Source organism: Aricia agestis, chromosome 7, assembly GCF_905147365.1.
Source record: "Aricia agestis chromosome 7, ilAriAges1.1, whole genome shotgun sequence".
Classification (NCBI taxonomy): Eukaryota; Metazoa; Arthropoda; class Insecta; order Lepidoptera; family Lycaenidae; genus Aricia; species Aricia agestis.
Genome location: NC_056412.1, coordinates 8,586,820 through 8,606,232, shown reverse-complemented (window position 1 = coordinate 8,606,232; position 19,413 = coordinate 8,586,820). Strand labels below are relative to the sequence as shown.

At 35.4% G+C, this 19,413-nt stretch overlaps 1 protein-coding gene across 3 annotated transcripts in view; it reads left to right on the top strand.

The window, feature by feature from the left end:
- The window catches only part of LOC121728792 (tyrosine-protein kinase Btk29A), a 36,390-nt gene extending 19,380 nt beyond the window's left edge, over positions 1 to 17,010 (top strand). For 2 of the 3 annotated variants that reach the window (XM_042117077.1, XM_042117080.1), the window contains 12 exons: positions 6,674 to 6,732; positions 7,246 to 7,323; positions 8,236 to 8,300; positions 8,533 to 8,598; positions 8,977 to 9,105; positions 9,198 to 9,391; positions 10,676 to 10,847; positions 11,067 to 11,232; positions 12,184 to 12,279; positions 12,503 to 12,644; positions 13,234 to 13,367; positions 14,280 to 17,010. In XM_042117077.1, the coding sequence (XP_041973011.1) occupies positions 6,674 to 6,732; positions 7,246 to 7,323; positions 8,236 to 8,300; positions 8,533 to 8,598; positions 8,977 to 9,105; positions 9,198 to 9,391; positions 10,676 to 10,847; positions 11,067 to 11,232; positions 12,184 to 12,279; positions 12,503 to 12,644; positions 13,234 to 13,367; positions 14,280 to 14,381 (1,403 nt within the window). In that variant the 3' untranslated portion in view covers positions 14,382 to 17,010. Of the gene's footprint in view, positions 1 to 562; positions 686 to 6,673; positions 6,733 to 7,245; positions 7,324 to 8,235; positions 8,301 to 8,532; positions 8,599 to 8,976; positions 9,106 to 9,197; positions 9,392 to 10,675; positions 10,848 to 11,066; positions 11,233 to 12,183; positions 12,280 to 12,502; positions 12,645 to 13,233; positions 13,368 to 14,279 lie in introns of those variants that run through there. The other variant, XM_042117078.1, reaches the window with a different exon arrangement.
- The last annotated feature ends 2,403 nt before the right edge of the window (positions 17,011 to 19,413 follow it).

The window sequence follows — 19,413 nt, the reverse complement described above, 5'->3', positions numbered from 1 at the left end:
TCATGGGATCAGGGATAAAAAATCGAATACGAATATAGGGAAAACTGGATAAAGCTGGATCATAATTGTAGAGCAAGAGCTTAAAGCTCCGATAACTGTGCTTCTCCGCTTATAGAGTCGAGAGACAATCGTCGCAGTACTTGCTCCTTAAAAACGTTTTCATAATAGAGCCTTGTGCTTAAAGTTAAAAGTGGGAGCTTTCCTTTGTAGAAAAATTTTATTTTGATCAATTTTTCTCTAATATTACTGTTTTTCCAAGAATGTTTGCGTAGTAGGTAAATACGTCTATTTATGCGCCTAAACTACCAAGTGAATATTGACTTAAAAAGTTACGGGCAAACTCTACATGGAATTACTTGTTTGCATAGGATTTGATGAATGTTAAACAATAATTGTTTGTAAATAAACTAGGTCCTCAATTAGTTGTATGGCTAAAGTTTTGTATAAACGGCGGAATAATATATTCGTCAATAAGGGCCCTCGTATTGTGTGCCACTCTTTACCGAGGTGCATTGACACGCGCGGGCGACGGCGGACGGGCGCGGGCGGCAGTGTGCTGCGAGCGCCGCGGACATCCGGTCGTCTTCCATGTTGCAGGCCAAGTCCGAAGACGAGCCAATGGTTACCAAAAAGAAGTCGAAAATAGCGTGTCTGTCGCTATCGTCCTTCCTACCGGCGTTAGAGGGTACGGCATTTAGTGTGACCTTTTTTTTCCTGTGGCCTCGGAGCCACCAGTTTTAGTTTGCGTTCACTTATTTCGCTGCACTTCACTTTCTTGTCGTGGTCAGGTGTATGTTCTGTGTTTTTAAGTTGTTATAGTGTTTTTTGGTACGGAAAATAAGTTTATACGTTCACAGTGTTGGATTACACGATTTTTATTCGACGAACATAAGGTAGGAGTTTGAGAATATTCATAAACGTGAAAAGTAAATATGGGTATCGTCGCAACTCGCAACGTTTTATAAGTATTAAAAGGTCATGCCGATTACTGTAATGTCTGCTTGTTATGTAGAGTACAATATCCTAAAAAGATGAAATGTACGGTCTATATTTTGTTAAAAAAAGCTACATGAAGACAAGGTATTTCATCTTTTATATGAAGTTAACATGAGGACATCGTGGACTACTTAATTTAACTAAAAACGATTAATCACTTGTCAAATACGAATAAAAACAATTAACTTCTGGACAAGCACGACGAATGATAGAGCCTTGTACACTTTGATTATATTAATAATACTTGATGGTACATAATTAAGGCAAAAACAAGTCATGATTTTGTTCAAAACATAGTTTTTGTCATGACCTTTAAATTTTAAACATCAGTCTTATAAGTTATAAGCTGATATTACAATACTTTAAGTTACTATGATAAAATTATGCTCACTTTTTTCGGCTCTAACTCAAGAGAAAGGAGTTTTAATTCGGTATGTAGAGCTATGACATAATGCTAATTTATTGTTTCAAGGAAACCTTCCTCTCTTTAGCAATAAATAACTGAGAACTTATTATAGAAAGAGTGTGTTAGTTACTTAGTTCTCACTGCTCAACTTTTAAGTTTATAAGTTTTAATTGTTAGCTCTAGTTAGTTTTATCTATTACCCGGCAATAATTCAATAGGGCTAAAAATGGTAGAGCGGATGTCTTATAAGAAAATTTCTTTTTTCACAACTAAGGACATAACGTTGTGAAAACATAGCAAGGGAAGCGAATAAAATTGCTTTAAAGTCTAAGGGCCTGTTTCACCACTTCCTGATAAGTGCCAAATAGGTTATCCACCACTTGACTTGACAGATGAAGTATGGAGAATCTGTCAAAAAAGTTATTTCTTTTTTTATTAATTAGTCCTAGCCTATTCGGCACTTTATCAGAAAGTGTTGAAACAGACCCTAAGTATCCATAAAAATACTTAAATTAATAACAAAATCCAAGAAGTATCTCGCCAAACAACAATAAACTTGAAACTGACAAAATAACTTCCATAAAGTATTTTGTAACACATAACGGTTTTCTTTACTTTCATTTTCACACCGCGGGCCTACGCGGTTCAATAAATATAGGTTTAATTTATTCCCAGCAGGGCTAAAATGGTCGCTTTGGAGAATCATATATTGATATAAGCGAATCACTATATGAATTGCATGCAAAGTGGAGTTTAAAAATTAATCATATTATGATTAATTGTATGATTCTCCAAAGCGACCATTTTAGCCCCGCAGTTTGTGTGCAGTTATACTAAACTACTTAAATATCATTTTACGAGTTACTGTAGTGGATCTCCACAACTTGTTTATTCAATGCTTAGGCATTACATAAATCACATGTTTGGTGGTAAAGTTAGTGAGTTTTTGAATCCTTTTTGATACCCCTTCCTTTTGAGAGATATTGCCAGATTCGCTTTGAAAGCCCTTAATCTCACGTAATGTTGGAATGCGTGGAGTGCAGCCAAACCAAGTAGAATGCTCGAGTATGGTCAGGTTAATTTTTCCTGGTAAATCATTGTATGCTTTGAATCGTATTTCTTCCGCTTCCTGTTAATTGGTAAGCGACATACGCGCATTTTATTGACAACTTGCAATATTAATTGTTAAGGATAAGTGCCGCCGAAGTTATATTCAATGGAATTTAAGGCATACTTAAACTGTAACTCTACGTACACTACTCTCTGCTCTCTAGATCTCTATTTTTTCCTATACTAATTATTCATCTGTGGTCACCGCCGTTAGTTTTGCATTTAGTAAATCTTATAAATGTATACTTTACTTTATTATTAAATGTAAGACTGTTTGGAGACCCCAATAAACGAAAATAAAATAAAACTCTACGTTGAATAACGCCAATGCAATATTTTGTTACTTTCGTTTATTTAACATTATAAATAGGTAGGCCTATAGACTGTAGACAAGGGGTTCCCAAACTTATTTTGTCTACCGCCCACTTTGAGAAAAAAATTTTGGCGCCCCCTTTGTTTCACCTACTACTTTTAAATTAAATGTGTGGAGGACACAACGCCCCTATGTTTTTTCTGGGTCCCACACCGCTCCCCTTTAGGCCTTTAGCGCCCACAAGGGGGCGTTAATGCCCACTTTGGGAAAGGCTGCTCTAGACACAAGGCAATGTGTCCAACTAAGTTAAAAACTGAACTATGTATAATTTAAAAGCACAGAACTTGGCACCCATTTACATCTCTAATTTTGTCGGTAGAGTCCGATGCATATAGTACATAATATGTATGTTTGTTATTAAGTATTATTATTGAAGTCGGCTATTATTTCACATAGGACTTGGGAATGAGGAATAACTTGACTTGAAAATTATTTAATTGAAATGAAAAAAAAAAATCAAGTTATCAGACGTAAAAATCTGTATGTACATATATTTTTATTTTGCATGTAGAAGAAGACGCATTGATATATCCATCTCGCTCGTGGGATGTGCTACTTTCTTTTTGATGCCCACATGCATTAGCGCATCGAGGTTACAGTTGTACTACAGACAAATTATGATTTAAATCCTTTACGCAACTTTTCCGTGCACTCAAAATGTAATGAACCATCTTTTATGTCTCTCATAAAGTTTTACTAGCTATTTGACCGAGCTTTGCTCGGTATGCGATGAAAATGACAATTTCTAAAAATGATTCCTAGCTTGATCGATTTATCGCCCCCCAAACCCTCTATACTTATATTAAATTTCATGAAAATCGTTGGAGCCGAATCCGAGATTCCAATTATATATATATACAAGAATTGCTCGTTTAAAGATATTTCAAGTTGCTTTTTTATTTCTCGAAACATTACTTTTTAGTTTTTTGGTTTTGACGGACTGTTTTGTTTTAACTACAGCAATAATTACAGTACTTAAATGTTTTATGCTCTTAAAAAATGCAAAAAATGCATTTTATGCGGTTTTTACTGATATCCTACTTAAATCTATGAGTAAGTACATAATATTATTTTGATTGATAAAGTAAGTAAAAAATCAGCCAAGTGCGAGCTAGATTCGCGCACGAAGGGTTCCGTACCACAATAGAGAAAAATAGGCTGAAAATTGTGTTTTTTGTATGGGATTTAAATTTTTATTTAAATTTCATTATTAATTATTAAAGTACAAACACAACTGAATATTTCATGTACCTATGTGTGGCCGTTATAAATATCGAGCAAAAAATACCGTTTGTTGTATAGGAGCCCTCCTTAAATATTTTATTTATTTTGTTTTTAGTATTTGTTGTTATAGCGGCAACAGATATACACAATCTGTGAAAAATTCAGAAGGCTAGCTATAGTGGTTCTTCAGTTACAGCCTGGAGACACACAGACAGACAGACGGACAGATATCGAAGTCTTAGGAATAGGGTCCCGTTTTTACCCTTTAGGTACGGAACCTTAAAAAAGGATTTGATATTTTTTAAAGTTTTTTTAGACTTTTTCTCTTTTTTAGGGTTCCGTAGCCAAATGGCAAAAAAGGGAACCCTTATAGATTCGTCATGTCTGTCTGTCTGTCTGTCTGTCCGTATGTCACAGCCACTTTTCTCCGAAACTATGAGAGCTGCACTATTGAAAATTGGTAAGTAAATGTAGTCTGTGAACCGCATTAAGATTTTGATACAAAATGAAAAAAATATTAAAAATTTTAGGGGTCCCCATAGGTACAACTGAAACAAAAAAATTTTTTCATTACTTTTTAAAGTTGTTTGGCGGGGTTTTTTTTAATTTCTTAATTTAATTTTATAAATACAGTCCTGAGGAAACCCGTAAATTAGGAAATTGCTCGTTTAATACTACTATATTCTATGATATAAATTATTACTATGTCACAGTAGAATGTCATAAACTCAATGTAATATAATATTTCAGGATTATATTTCATAGGACTAGTGTAGAGTTGACCAGTAGCTTATTCATAACACCGAAATCAGTGAGCGCAAAGAGTCCGACCCGAGTGTCTACACACTTAAGAGGATACCACAGCGGCTAGAGAAATGAAAAAAAGTACGTGTAAAATCTATAGCTGTCTCCCTTACCTCAAGCCTATACCGCAGAACGCGATAGAGACAACTGCAGAAAATCCAGAAAATCAACGATTCGTTGTCCCCTGATTCCTTCTCCAAAACTTAACCGATTTAAGTACTTTTTTCATTAAAGATTAAAAAAGGCTTGAGCTGTGTTCCTATGTTTTGCTTTTTTTGTATAATCTATCCAAATCTGTTTTCTGGACGTTTGAACACAGTGGAAAATCTGGCCATTTTTTTGGGTTTTTGAACGTTCATATCTTATTTAATAATTAAATTATGAAAAAAAGGAAAACATAGGGACATTGTATTAGTGGCCGTAGATATTCAGGAAAAAAATTATAACTCTACTAGCATTATCCAGGGAGGAAACAGGGGACAACGTTTGTATGGAAAAAATGGCAGTGTGGAATCCTCTTAATAAAAGTTTTCAGGTTATTAGCAGTGCAAAGCCTTGATCGTTTGAGGGCTTATTGTAATTAGATTTTTTAAGAATAATATTGTGAACTATTTTTAAGTAAGTAATCAATTGGCGTGGAAACTGTTTCTACGTTAATTATTTTTGGTATGTAATTTAATTTTTCTTGTCTATGATACCGTAAATTTCTCAACTTAATTCCGCAAAAAACGGTCGAGTTGAAGTTGTTGAGTGTGGAAACAAATATTTGTAACAAAAGTATTCTACGGAAATTATTCTATAAATAATATAATAATATTATGAACTATTTACTAAAGGCCTTAAAGACTTAAATACAAATGTTATTCTAAAGTTATTTGCTAATATTAAAAACATAAAATATAGAGTGCATCTTTTTTTTTTTATTAAATAAGGGGGCAAACGAGCAAACGGGTCACCTGATGGTAAGCAACTACCGTCGCCCATGGACACTCGCAACATCAGAAGAGCTGCAGGTGCGTTGCCGGCCTTTTAAGAGGGAATACGCTCTTTTCTTGAAGGTTTACTCTACTGTTGACGGAACTGTTCTCAATCTAAAACTCAACATTAAATCAGGGTTAAGTTGACACGTTTTATAACTTTTTTTGTGTCTGAAACCTTTTTCAATCGAATAGATTTAAACAATAACTCAAGGTTTATAAGGCCTTTTACGTTCGGTGCATAGTGATTGTTTATTTTAACTCTTTGTTTGCGTTTTATATTAAAGAATGCAGTCCGATTTCTTGACAAATTGTATAATTTGTAATCAACAAAACTTGGTTGACTACCGAACCCTAACCAGCAGATTTTTTGTATATTGATAGTTAAATAGTTATATAATTTAAGAGTAACATTGTCCTATACAAACAGAACAATCCATATTTTAGGACCACGAATTAATTTTAGGACCATCAAAATATTAAATCCTTTCTATCTCTGTTAGCTACTACTTTTAAGAATTTTCGCAGAGGAAATTGTTGTTCGTCTTATCAAAATAAAGCTACTCAGGAAATATTTGTTTGATAGTAATAAAAGAATTTGTTCTAGGGAACCCTAACTAGTAGTTATAATTTTAACGTAAAAAAATAGTGTCTTTATTGTAAAATGTGCAGAGTGCTCTCGAAAATTGAAATATATTTAGGTATCATTAAAAACAAGCATTCATTAACATAGGATTTTTTTTGTAGGAAATTTTACTGATATTTCTTTTCTTTTCTTTACAGCAGTAGTCACCATGCCAGGGGGAGGTGCGCCCCCCGGCACGCCTTCAGCTAAGCTAAAGGTAGGTCAAAGGAAATTTCACTAATAAGTATAGTATATGCGGCCTAAAAAGATGTGCCTGGCATATTACAATTGACAATCGTTGTTTAAAGTTGCCTCACGAAAATTTATCGTTTTCTATATTGTATTAGTTGGTGAAGGAATGATATTAAAATTATTATCACAAGGCAGTTTTCATCGATTTCATGTCGATTCTACATGTCAATTTTATCTACTGACGTTTCTTTACAGGCATCTGATTTTTAAAATTAAATCTACAAGTATCATTATTTATTATAGTTTTATTATTAGTTATAGTTTTTTTAAATAGCATATCAAGTCACACATATATCTTCTTATATCTTTATTAAAGCAACTCGAAATGACATATTAAATTATGAGTTTCGTTTTTGTCGCCCACAGTATAAGTTATAAAATGAACAGTCACCAAACTACCAGCCGAGCTGGACACCGCTTACAACCCTTGTGAAATGAGCATATGATGAAATGATAAACCGACACCCGTTACTTTCAGGAGAAACCAAGGATAAAAGTTGTGGTCGCGCTCTACCCGTTCAAAGCGATCGAGGCTGGCGACTTGTCACTAGAGAAGGTATAACGTTACATATCTCCTTACATACATTCCCTTTTACATTGCACTCACCATATACATTATACATTATACATTATAGGCGAGGCGTATTATGTCGATTGTCCTTAAACTGCCTCACTCGACTGTCCCTAGTACCGACGTACGACATATTATTTTATGGCATGTTTTTGACTATTGACATCTTTTTTAATCGACTTAAAAAAAGGAGATTATCAATTTGACCTGTATGTATGTAATATTTCCAGAACTGCCCAGTTTTCATATAATATGTTAGTCTATATCGGTGTCTGAACAAATGTGCCAAATTTCAAAAGTGTATTTATGTATGTATGTTTTTATGTTTGTATTCGCATATCTCCGGAACTACTAGTCCGATTTAAGTAATTCTTTTTTTGTTGTTCTAGGTATTGTTCAACTTAGGGAATACTATAAGTTTCATCAAAATCGGTTCAGTAGTTTTTGAGATAGGGAATTTTAATTCTTAATTACGTACAATTTTGAAGTCGGTTTTATCTTTTTAAAATACTATTGTTATCATTTACAAAATTGGCATCTGTTTTTCGCGTGTTAAGATGTTTGTGTCAAAGTGTGTTATGTTATAAGTTTATAACTTATAACCTACTGCCCATCCTTACGTTCGAAATGTTGGCACGATCAAGTTATCTATCTTTATTATGTAGGTTAAAAGATCGTAAAATATGGTCAGCTTAACATGACCTTATAATGTTCTTGCATAGTTTAATTATTGTTATAATAAAGTATAAAATATTTTAAAGCCAATAAAATATAATATTTTACAGCCAATAAAAAATAAAATGTCTTTTATTTAGTACTGAAATAATTTTAAGCGTTTTTTTTTAATTTTACTAAAAAATAACTGGTAATTTAAGTATTTTTAATATTTTATTTCAGGGTGCGGAATATGAAGTAATAGATGATTCTCAGGAGCATTGGTGGAAAGTCAAAGATGAACACGGGTAAGTGTTATTAAGTCAGAAGTAAACAAAAAATCTCTAAAGTAGTTCATAGTATGTTATTCATAATAATTGCAGAAATATTATGATTTACATAAAGTTAAAACAATAATTTCAATCCTGTTTTGTTCATGCCAATCATTTTGTGTTTTACGAGAGATAATAAATATTAATACGATATTGGATGTAATGACTGAAAAAAATGTCAATAATAGTATTTTTATAATAATTTCAGGTCAGTGGGCTACATTCCAAGTAATTATGTGAAGGAGAAGGAAACTATAGGATTGCAGAAATATGAGTAAGTTTTCCATACACTAGATACTAATATAAAATTGAATTACATCTGTGTGTTTACGTGTGCGTGTTCCTACATACATTTTTCTTAGAGCTCAAATTGTCAACGTGCCGATAAGTGCAGACTGAATCTCAAAACAGATGAAAAAAGGGTTCTGCTGTCATGTATCACAATTCACACGTGTCTTTTTACCACGCAGTGTTACTGATAGTGACATCTCGCTTGCTCAGCTCTTTGTTTCTCTATTCCGCTAGGTATATTAACTTTGGAATAGCCTATCCGGCACTTACCAGGAAGTGGTGAAATAGGCCCTTCGTCTGCTATTTGCCTATGAATTAACGTCTCTGATAGTTATACAGTGTTGTTTTTGTGAACGTCCAGATGGTACGTGGGTGAGATGTCGCGGCAGCGCGCCGAGTCGCTTCTCAAGCAGGAGGACAAGGAGGGCTGCTTCGTCGTACGCAACTCCTCCACCAAGGGCATGTACACGCTGTCCTTGTTCACTAAAGTGTAAGTAAGCAAGTTCCTTCGCTAGTCAATAATAGTCAAAACTGTCAAAACTTATCTGTACTTATATTCTCATATCTCCTCGTATGTTTCAGGAATCATCCTCAAACGAAGCACTATCACATAAAGCAAAACGCGCGCGGCGAGTTCTACCTGTCGGACAAGCACTGCTGCGCGAGCATCCCCGAGCTCATCAACTACCACAAACACAACAGCGGCGGGCTGTGCTCGCGGCTCAAGGCCACGCCCTGCGACCGCCCCGCCCCGCCCACCGCCGGACTCTCACACGGTATACTTACTATTGTTGTGCGCTGTAGCATCGTGTGGTTGATATTGACAATATTACATATTATATCATATTATAATTCGAAATGTTTTAAAATATTCTGGCAACGTTAAACTTAGGTTATTACATTTATTAATAAGTCATAATCGCGGCAACTTTCAAGTTATTGAACCTGTATAGTCCAGCGGTACTCAATCTATTTTCATACGGGCCACCAAAATTATTTTGGGGTAAAAAAATAACGTTGTTCGAGATTACCGATTCACGTGGCCCACTGATAAAGTCCCGGCGGGTCGCAGGTTAAATTGTGGCGGTACCCACATTCGCCTAACATTCCCGGATCGCGCTATCGAAGTTTTCTAAGTGCGTCGGTATATATGTTACGCTCAAAGATCGAAATCGCTCAATGAGCGAAAAAGTGGCTCACAACGCGTTGTGGTCACAGTGAAACAGCCACAACGCTAAATTCGTGTTGTGGCTGATATATAAGCTATTCGTTTTTCTTGATTTGTTCTTGATTGATTAATCGTCCATTGGTATGGAAGATTATATTTGAATTACCACGCGTAATACAAAATATTTTTTCTTTTACTAAATAACGTGTTTATCATTATTATTTATAAAATATCCATAGTTCCATACTATCCGTACTAATATTATTACTGTATGTCTGGCGCAACGTAGTTGCGGGCATCAATTAGTAGTATGTATTATATATAAATTATATTTAAAATGAAACTAAATTTTTATAATTTATTAAGATCAGATTACCTTATATTTAAAAAAAAAAAACTACAACAAACAATAACACGTTGCGCCAGACAGACAGACTGTAATAATATTAGCACGAATATTATGGAACTATGGATATTTTCAAATAAGTAATAATGAAAAACACACTATGCAGTGATTAAGTAAAAGAAAAAATATTCTGTAGTTCGCGTGGTAATTCAAATATAATCTTCCATACCTATGGACGATTAATCAATCAAGAACAAATCAAGAAAAACGAATAGTATATCAGCCACAAAACGAATTTCGCGTTATGGTCTTTTTGTGATTGCCAGAACGCGTCGTGGCTGTTTCACTGTGACCACAACGCGTTGTGAGCTATTTTTTCGCTCACTATACGACAGCTGAAATGTATCACGTGGGCTTCGGCCTGACCGAGCATAACACCTCGCTCGGTCAGAAGATCTTACCTTGTGGCCACCACGCATATTCCCACAAAATAATAAAAAAAAAGCTCTTACATAATTAAATGTTTTCTTGGCTCTAAAATTTCAGACAAATGGGAGATCGACCCGGGCGAGTTGGTCCTGCTGGAGGAGCTCGGCGCGGGCCAGTTCGGCGTGGTGCGGCGCGGGCGGCTGCGCGGTCGCATCGACACCGCCGTCAAGATGATGAAGGAGGGCACCATGTCAGAGGACGACTTCATAGACGAGGCCAAAGTCATGATGTGAGTGACTCGACTAATAGCGCACATAATACAAGTCAGCAGACCTGCACACATACCTTCGTAATTTGCTCACATCTAATTACGTAGTCTTTGTCGGAAAGAAACCGCTTAAGAGCCAGTTACAATGCAATAATTTCTTCATTTTTTTTCTTTTGATTTTTCAAATGCGTGTTTTTTTAGTTTTTTTTTTTAAACTATTATTATTACTGTGTTTCCCAGGAACCTAAAGCACGATAATCTAGTGCAACTGTACGGAGTGTGCTCCAAACACCGGCCGATCTACATAGTGACAGAGTATATGCGGCACGGCTCCCTGTTCAACTACCTGCGACGCACCGCGCCCGACCAGCTGGGCCCGGCCGTGCTGTTAGATATGTGCATACAGGTGATAAAAATATCTAGGACAATTCACACCACGTCTGTCTGGCCCCGTGCTAAGTACCTGAAGGACTTGTGTTACGCTACCAACTCGCCACTAACTGAGCCGTAAGGTCGTGACTAAGGTCGTGATAGATGGATAGATCTTTAATTTCACAGACATAGATCAAGATAGATACCGCATGTGTATGTACTTTGCGTTCCCAAACGACGAGCAATGCTCGTCTGTCGAAAGTATGTTCTTTAGTCTGTCTGTGGTTAGAATGTTTTTTTTTGCTTCTGCTTAGAATGTAGGTACTATCATAGAAGTTTTCATAGAAAATTCATAGGCAGATGGACCTACGTAGATTGGTTGCGTTATGTTAATTTTGGTTGTGGTGCTGATGATAAGCACATAACAATCAGTAGCTCTAAGCTATAGTATTTATCGATACTCGATACCGACTACATAAATTTTTAGTATGGCAAATTTTACAGCGCCTCTAGCGGTTACTTTCGGAACTAAAATCGCCATACTAAATATTTACGTAGTCGGTATCGAGTATCGATAAATACTTACCCCCTTACTAATAAACGTTGTATAAGCTTTGAATAGTTATACAGTGTTTTGTTCCTGTCACACAAGTGACATTGTTAATTGGATTGAAGAAGATAAAACACTGTATAACTATTCAAAGCTTATACAACGTTTATTAGTAAGGGGGTATAGCTTTAAACTCATGGTAGAGCTACAATACCCATCTCTACTTGTGTCTTACACTCGCTTATTTCTTTCCCATAGGTGCGCGATAGAAACGCGATGGCAATATTGTTTGACAGCAAAATTATAAAGTACATTACAATAATATGCACAGTGCAAACATAATTCAAATGACTTTAAATCACATTTCTTTTATATATAAATAACGTATAATAATTCAATGATTATGTTTATAATAAAACCAACTTAATATTTCAGGTGTGTAGAGGAATGGCGTATTTAGAAAAACATAATTATATACATCGAGATTTAGCTGCTAGAAATTGTTTGGTTGGCGATGCACTAGTCGTAAAGGTAAATATTATAATGTACTTTTTGAGTTGTATTGAATTGACAGATTTCGTGAGCGTAAGACGTCTTGCATATCTGTCAAATCCATACAAATTAGGAAATACGCGTCGCGTTGCGGTTTGAATTGACCCTTAATCGCAAGTAATAAGTTGGAAAAGTAAAACCTCTCGATATATCTTTCTAAATATGCGTCTTATCAAAAATTAAAACTAATGTTTTTTTTTAGGTCGCAGACTTTGGCTTAGCACGATACGTTCTAGATGACCAATACACGAGTTCGGGAGGTACAAAATTCCCCATCAAATGGGCGCCGCCTGAAGTCCTCAACTACACGCGGTTCTCGTCTAAATCCGATGTCTGGGCTTTCGGTACGTACGTCTCAATTACGGTCTTATACTCTCGTAGTACTATTAAAATTGGTCGCACATTTGTCAGCACCCGAATTTTAGAATTCGTTGTATGAAATGACTTCACGAAATGCGGCTCGTACGGTGCGAACACAATATTCATCCGCACCGTAAGCGCCGCATTTCCTAACGTCATTTCATTACGGTGCTGACAAATGTGCAATCAGCTTAAAGTAAAACAATTATAGTATTCGGCATTCATCGCGATACATCGCCTATTATTTCCATAGAAAAGAAAGTTCTTGAATTTGCAGAATTAGTTTACTAGGCCGAAAATACGCGGCCGAAGTTCGGCATGATTACGTCAGCAATGCGCTACGCATACAATATAACGCGACGTAATTTCGGCATGGTGTGTCATCGGTAATACGGCGTTGCAGGCGTAATCTTGCCAAACTTCGGCCGCGTATCTTCGGTATGGTGTTTTACACACTGTTGTATGCCCGTGTTTTTCTGACTCATTAAATTTAATGTAACAGGAACGACTAATAAGTAATAAGGCTATCGTATTAAAATAGGTGTTATTGAATTTTTGTGTTTTATCTTTTAGGTGTGCTAATGTGGGAAGTGTTCACATGTGGCAAGGTGCCGTACGGTCGCATGAAAAATTCCGAAGTAGTAGAGATGGTTCAAAGAGGACAGGTGCTGGAAAAACCAAAAGGCTGTTTAAACGAAATATATAATGTAAGTAAAGTTTAGTTACTGCAACTGTTACAAGCGACAATACAACTCGTAATGCATATACACGCGAATTATATAATAACGCGGTTACGCTCTGAAGTCCTTGAAGAAGATGGCGGACCTAGTAATTTGGTCGCGTTAAGTCAAACCCATCCGACCGATCACAGCTAACACTGAATTGACATAAACCGACCACATGACGTAGGTCCGTCAACTGCCTAGGAATCAATTTCCTCGATGGTACTTATTTGACAAAAAATTGCATAGAGGGGGTGTTATAAGTTTGACATATCTATCTATTGGTGTCTTTTTGTCTGTCCATTGCATTGAAGCATCCAAACGGGTAGTCAGTCTACTTTTTTTTTGTTTTTAAAGTGACATAATTGGAGTATGTTCTAAGTAGTATTTCATCATCAGCCTGCTCAATGTTTGGGGCTCACAATACAAATTTGTCGTTTTTCTAGTATTTTTTTAAAATTTCTAGTATTTAATTTTATTATAAATAAGGGGTTTAATGTCGTATCTATTAAGAACTTTAAGACCTGGTGAACTTTCTATCACTTGCTTTCTATTATAAACATTCCCTAGACTTCCACGAATATTTCAAGACTAAATTAGCTAAATCGGTTTAGCCGTTGTCGAGTTTTAGTGTCTAAACACACCATGCCGAAGTTCCGCGGCGGAAGTTCGGCATGATTACGTCAGCAATGTCAAACGCATGCAATAGACTTCAGACCTACGAATAATAATAGTCTTTATTATTCGTAGCTTCAGACACTTAGCGAGATTAACAAAATATAAAATTCATTATTCAGGTTAAAATTTGAAACTTTCGTGTTGTATGTACGCAAAATTATGTCGTAAGTAGAATAAATCGCGTTAAGACCCGATTAATAAGTTTTAATCATTTTTCAGGTGATGAAGGCGTGCTGGCGGCATCTGCCGGAGGAGCGGCCGGCGTTCCGCGCGCTGCGGGAGGAGCTGTCTGCGGTGGCGGCGGCCGTGCTGGCGGACTGACTGCGCCTGCTGCTCGCCCTGCTGCGCCCCGCCCCCGCGCCCCCCGCCACGCTGCCCCGCGCCCGCCGCGCCCCCCGCACACCCCTCGCCTCCCCGCTCTGATCTCCCGCTGCCTTGTCGGATCGACTGCTGACTGACCGCGAATCGCGATAGAGCGAGATGCACAGCGCAATACTACTCGCCAAGAGTGAGACGGTAGATCTGTCGCTTTTTCGTGATGGTGTGGTAATCTGTCAAATGATTTCGCTGCTATCACATCGACCGCCAAGAAAGCGATAGAGCGAGATGGAACGTGAAGCGTTATCGTTTGAAGTGTGAGACAGTAGAATTTTCTGTTTGTTTGATTGCGGCGGCGGTGCGCTAACGGCGTTTATGACAGGAATATGGCACAAGATGTTATTTTACGTCTCCCCAGCTACCCCGGTACGGGCGACAAGCGGCATTATTATGCATTTTCTCGGCACGCCCCACAGCAGTCATGAACACTGATTAAAGGTGGGACCAATTTCTTGAAATCTGTTTTTTTCGCGTAAAAATTCGCGTGTGAACTTGTCGTTTCTGCGGAAAGTTACTCCACACCATTTAATGTTACTTCAAGAATCAAGATAATGTGGCCCCACCTTTTATTGTACAAAATTGTGTTGCTGCGAAATCGAAGGTTTATTACTTCAACATTACCGATCACCTACTTAAATATATTTCTGCTTCAAAACCATTTAACAGTCCACAAATTGGCAACAAGATATTAAGGCTACCTGTGATATTGCATTCCAAAACAATAACATTTTATTTGTTAAATGTGCTAATTATTTCTTACGAACCCCAAAATATACATGAATTTAGACCGTTCTAAATAATAAAAGCATTCGGATACAAGTTTTTTTACATAGAATATGTAGTCAGTTGTCGATCATTTTGTGCTCCCGGTGTTTTTCATATTTTTACATATTATATGGGTATAGAGAGAATGGTTGATAATATGAAATACGTGAATGGTTTGTAAAATGTTTTGTACGACTTTTTAAATAATGCTCACAACGAGGTATAGGTATAAATTTAACGTAATTTAAAACACACGCACTAACACCCGTACTTGGCGTCTTTTTGTACGATTGACACGATGGATGATAAAATAATATTTTTGTAATCTCAAGCTCAGCTAGTCATTTCAAACTGAGTTTAAATTTGATTATGTAACAACGAATTCACTCGGACCATTCCATTTTTGTATGATATTATATCGGAAGAAAATTCAATAACCGCATGGCAATAATAGGATCTCAAAGCAATACATATTATGCTTGAACCAGCCTTTAGTAATTGGAGTAACTGAATGGGAAACCAGTATTTTTGTATGTGAACATAAGTACAACCTTTAGGGCCCATAGGCGGGAGTCGTAGGTCACTACTCACTAGATATTCATAGTATTGGGTAATGTCAATTCAGAAGGAACCATATCAGTTTATTTATAGTTCTCTATAATGGATTAGGTCCTGTAAGATTCCATTTGCTGACTTAGGGCTCATTTAACACCTTTTCCGATGTAACTTGCTCCTTAGACAAAAGTAATCATGTAGTTATCTGATTGTATATAGTTTAGTTTAGCCCGGTTAGTATTAGCTATGGTATATTAACATATTAGACGCAGAACTTATCTCATTTGATTAATCCTGTATTATAATTGTTGTATTTTATATTTAAAAACACAGTCTCAGGAATAAGCTAATTTTTAATTTGTGTTAAGTTGGTGTTATTTTTATTTGGAACTGCCACGAAAATGTTACTCGATTATTTTATAGTTTAGTCACAATATATTAAATGTACCATCAAAGAAATTGACTCATAGGCCGTTACCTATCTTCGTCACTTGATAGGGCTAAGACATGTCAATGTTACTTGTAAATTACAATTTGTAATCCGTTCGCTGTGCTTGACATAACACGACCAAATAACGTAAGTCCGCCCTCTGCCTATATGACTCAATTTCTCTAGTAATACTATACAAAATAATGTATGTAAGTATATTCTGACTTTAACAAAGTCGTTGAATTGACATAAAAATCTGAGGAATTGATAAGAAAACTGCTCGAAAATGCTGCATTATCACTTGTAATTTTAACACATTATATTTTGTATCATATCAATCTAATCTGATAGAATAACATGTCAAACATAAGGCATTGTAAGAATCAGTATAAAATGTTGAGACTTGAGTTATAAGTATAACGTACATAATATTAGGTTATAATATTGTATACATGTATATTGTTACATAACATTTTATCATAAAATTTGCGAGCTATTTCGTACGTTATTTGAAAGTTAAAACAACCAGCCTGTTTACCGTCCACTGCCAGAAAATAGAATGATCTTTATTTTTAATTAATTTCAGTATATTTTGATTATTAAATTAGTGTATTATAGGATCTCCTCGTTATTTAAATTTGGAACATGACGACATTCCTGTTTGGGCACATTGTTAGAAATATTTTGTGTGATTATAACTCCTAGTCATATTGTAACTGTTACGGCTTGCAAACAATGTCACCTTTATTCTATGGTACTTTTAAACCACTATTGACTGTGTGGCTGGAGATTTTCGCTTAAGTATATTTTTTTATCCTTAAAATTAAAGGGGTATGAAGATTTTTGTATGGAGCCTGACCGATCTACTTTCCGCCATTGTTGAACAAAACCGCGTAAAGTGCCACAATTCAAAGATTTGAGCTGCCAAAGTTGCAATATCTTAAATGGTAAAACTTTGGCAGCTCATATCTTCGAAATGTGACACCTTACGTGGTTTTGTCCAGGATTATTTTTTGTTTGTATTGATGTTAGCTATCCATTTTTGAAAAAAAATAATCGTGAACGCGAAAAAACACAATAGCGGTACGGTAGGTCGGCCACTATCTTCGTACCCCTTTAATACATCCAGAAGAAATAATTTACAGATTTTAGTGGAAGCACAAAGACCGCCGCGCAAACACCGTGTTGCGTTTTAAAATAATTAGGTTTTTCGGGAGTTCAAAAGTATTTGCATGTAAACCATTTCCTTCATAATCTATATATCGATCTCTGATTATAGATAAGTAATCGTCTAACGGCCGTTCCCAATATTTGATCTATCTCTGGTTTTGCCCTACTAGAGATAGGAATAGCTCACATTAGACATAAATTATGTCAATTGTGAGCTATTCCTATCTCTAGTAGGGCAAAACCAGAGATAGATCAAATATTGGGAATGGCCGTAAAACGCGCAAAAACAATTCTGGATGTGTAAATCTAGATTCATAATTATTTTGGTTACAAAAGAATGTGCCAATTTTTTTATTTGTTATTTTAAGAATACGTGACTGAATAATTAGTATTTTTTTGTAATGTCTTTTTATTTTTACAAAATACCAAGTTTATACATTTTTACCTAATGTTGTAAGTGCTAAATATAGAAATCGTACCATTTTATTATTTCCTAAATATTACTTTTAAGGTAAATATTGTATATTAATCATAATATGTATCTAACTGTATCAATTCGTATTACATGGCTATAATATTTATATACCGTAACTCATCGTATTATTGTAATAATTAATGTAATAGTAAATACAACAGTACTTGCAACTCTTCTCTCAAAATTACGAAGTTTAACCATAGAGACTGTACAGCATGAATTGGTATACATAATTACTATCGTTTTGTATTAGTTACGTAAATAAATTATTACAATAATTACCACCTGTTTTAATTAATTGAAAAAAACTTTACCACAGTATAATCTTATATTATTATTGACTCCTAACTACAAAGAAGAAAGAAAAATAAAATAAATTTTAACAAAATAACATTTAATTGAGGATAACTAAGAATCAGAGATGTGCCGATCATGTCTTTGGCCGACTAGCCGATTAGTCGGCTGCAAAGAGGCCGACTAATCGGCCGACTAGTCGGCCAAGCCAATCATGTTTTCGAAAGTTTCCGTAAAGCTTTTTTACTGCTGCAGGCTTACTATCAACGCATAATACGATTTATTTTAGGACCTAAACTGAATGGCATTTGATATTTCGTACCATCAACTTCGTTTTACGAACCAATTTAGGTCGACACCTAAACTAAGCCGCATTTGAATATCATTCGTTCTTTTTCTAAGTAAATTCGTACCATCACCTTACTCTAACTGACGTTCCAGCCTAAACAAAATCGCTCAACTGTCAAAACTTGCGATTCAAAACAAGTTAGTAATTTTGATGCTGATTTTGATTCTTTTGTTTTGTTTTGTTTCGCGTCGCACACGCCGCCTGCAAACGTGTCGAATCGTGTTTAGTATGTTTACTTCGCGTACATTACTTTATTTTGTTTAGCTATGATACGGTTGATGGTTTTCATTAAATATTTCATGTACATGAAATCTCGATTTAATAAAACATAAGTACTTAATTTGTTTGTTAAAATTAAATTTACAAAAATAATTTCTTTACTAGCAAGCAAGTCCAGAAACACTCCATTTAATTTTAAAATGTGTAACACTGATTGAGTGTGATCTGAACATAATATTATGAATAATAATCAAGGTTTTTCTTTATTATAATTTCAATAATAGCAAAAAAGTAAAAAGCTGAATAGTCGGCGCTTTTTGCCGACTATTCGCCGACTACAAAAGTGGCCGGATAGTCGGCTTTACCGACTAGTCGGCACATCTCTACTAAGAATTAATTAGGTAATTATTAATTCCTTTACGTTAAAAGACACCTGCGGCAGACGGTCAATTTTATTCCAACAAAAGAGCTATTTACGTAGGTCCGAAATCTGCCTATGAATCAACTTCCTTGATTTCATAAATAAGTTAGGAAATTTTGTATAGAGTATAGACAATAATATACAACATAATAAAACAAGATTTTGATTTGTACTTAGCATAACACAAGTGAAACATTTCTTAAAATTAACAAAAAGATAGAAGAAACCATCAAATATTAGGTAAGTAAATAATAAATTAATATTATGGCAAGATACATTTTATAGTATCATCTTTAT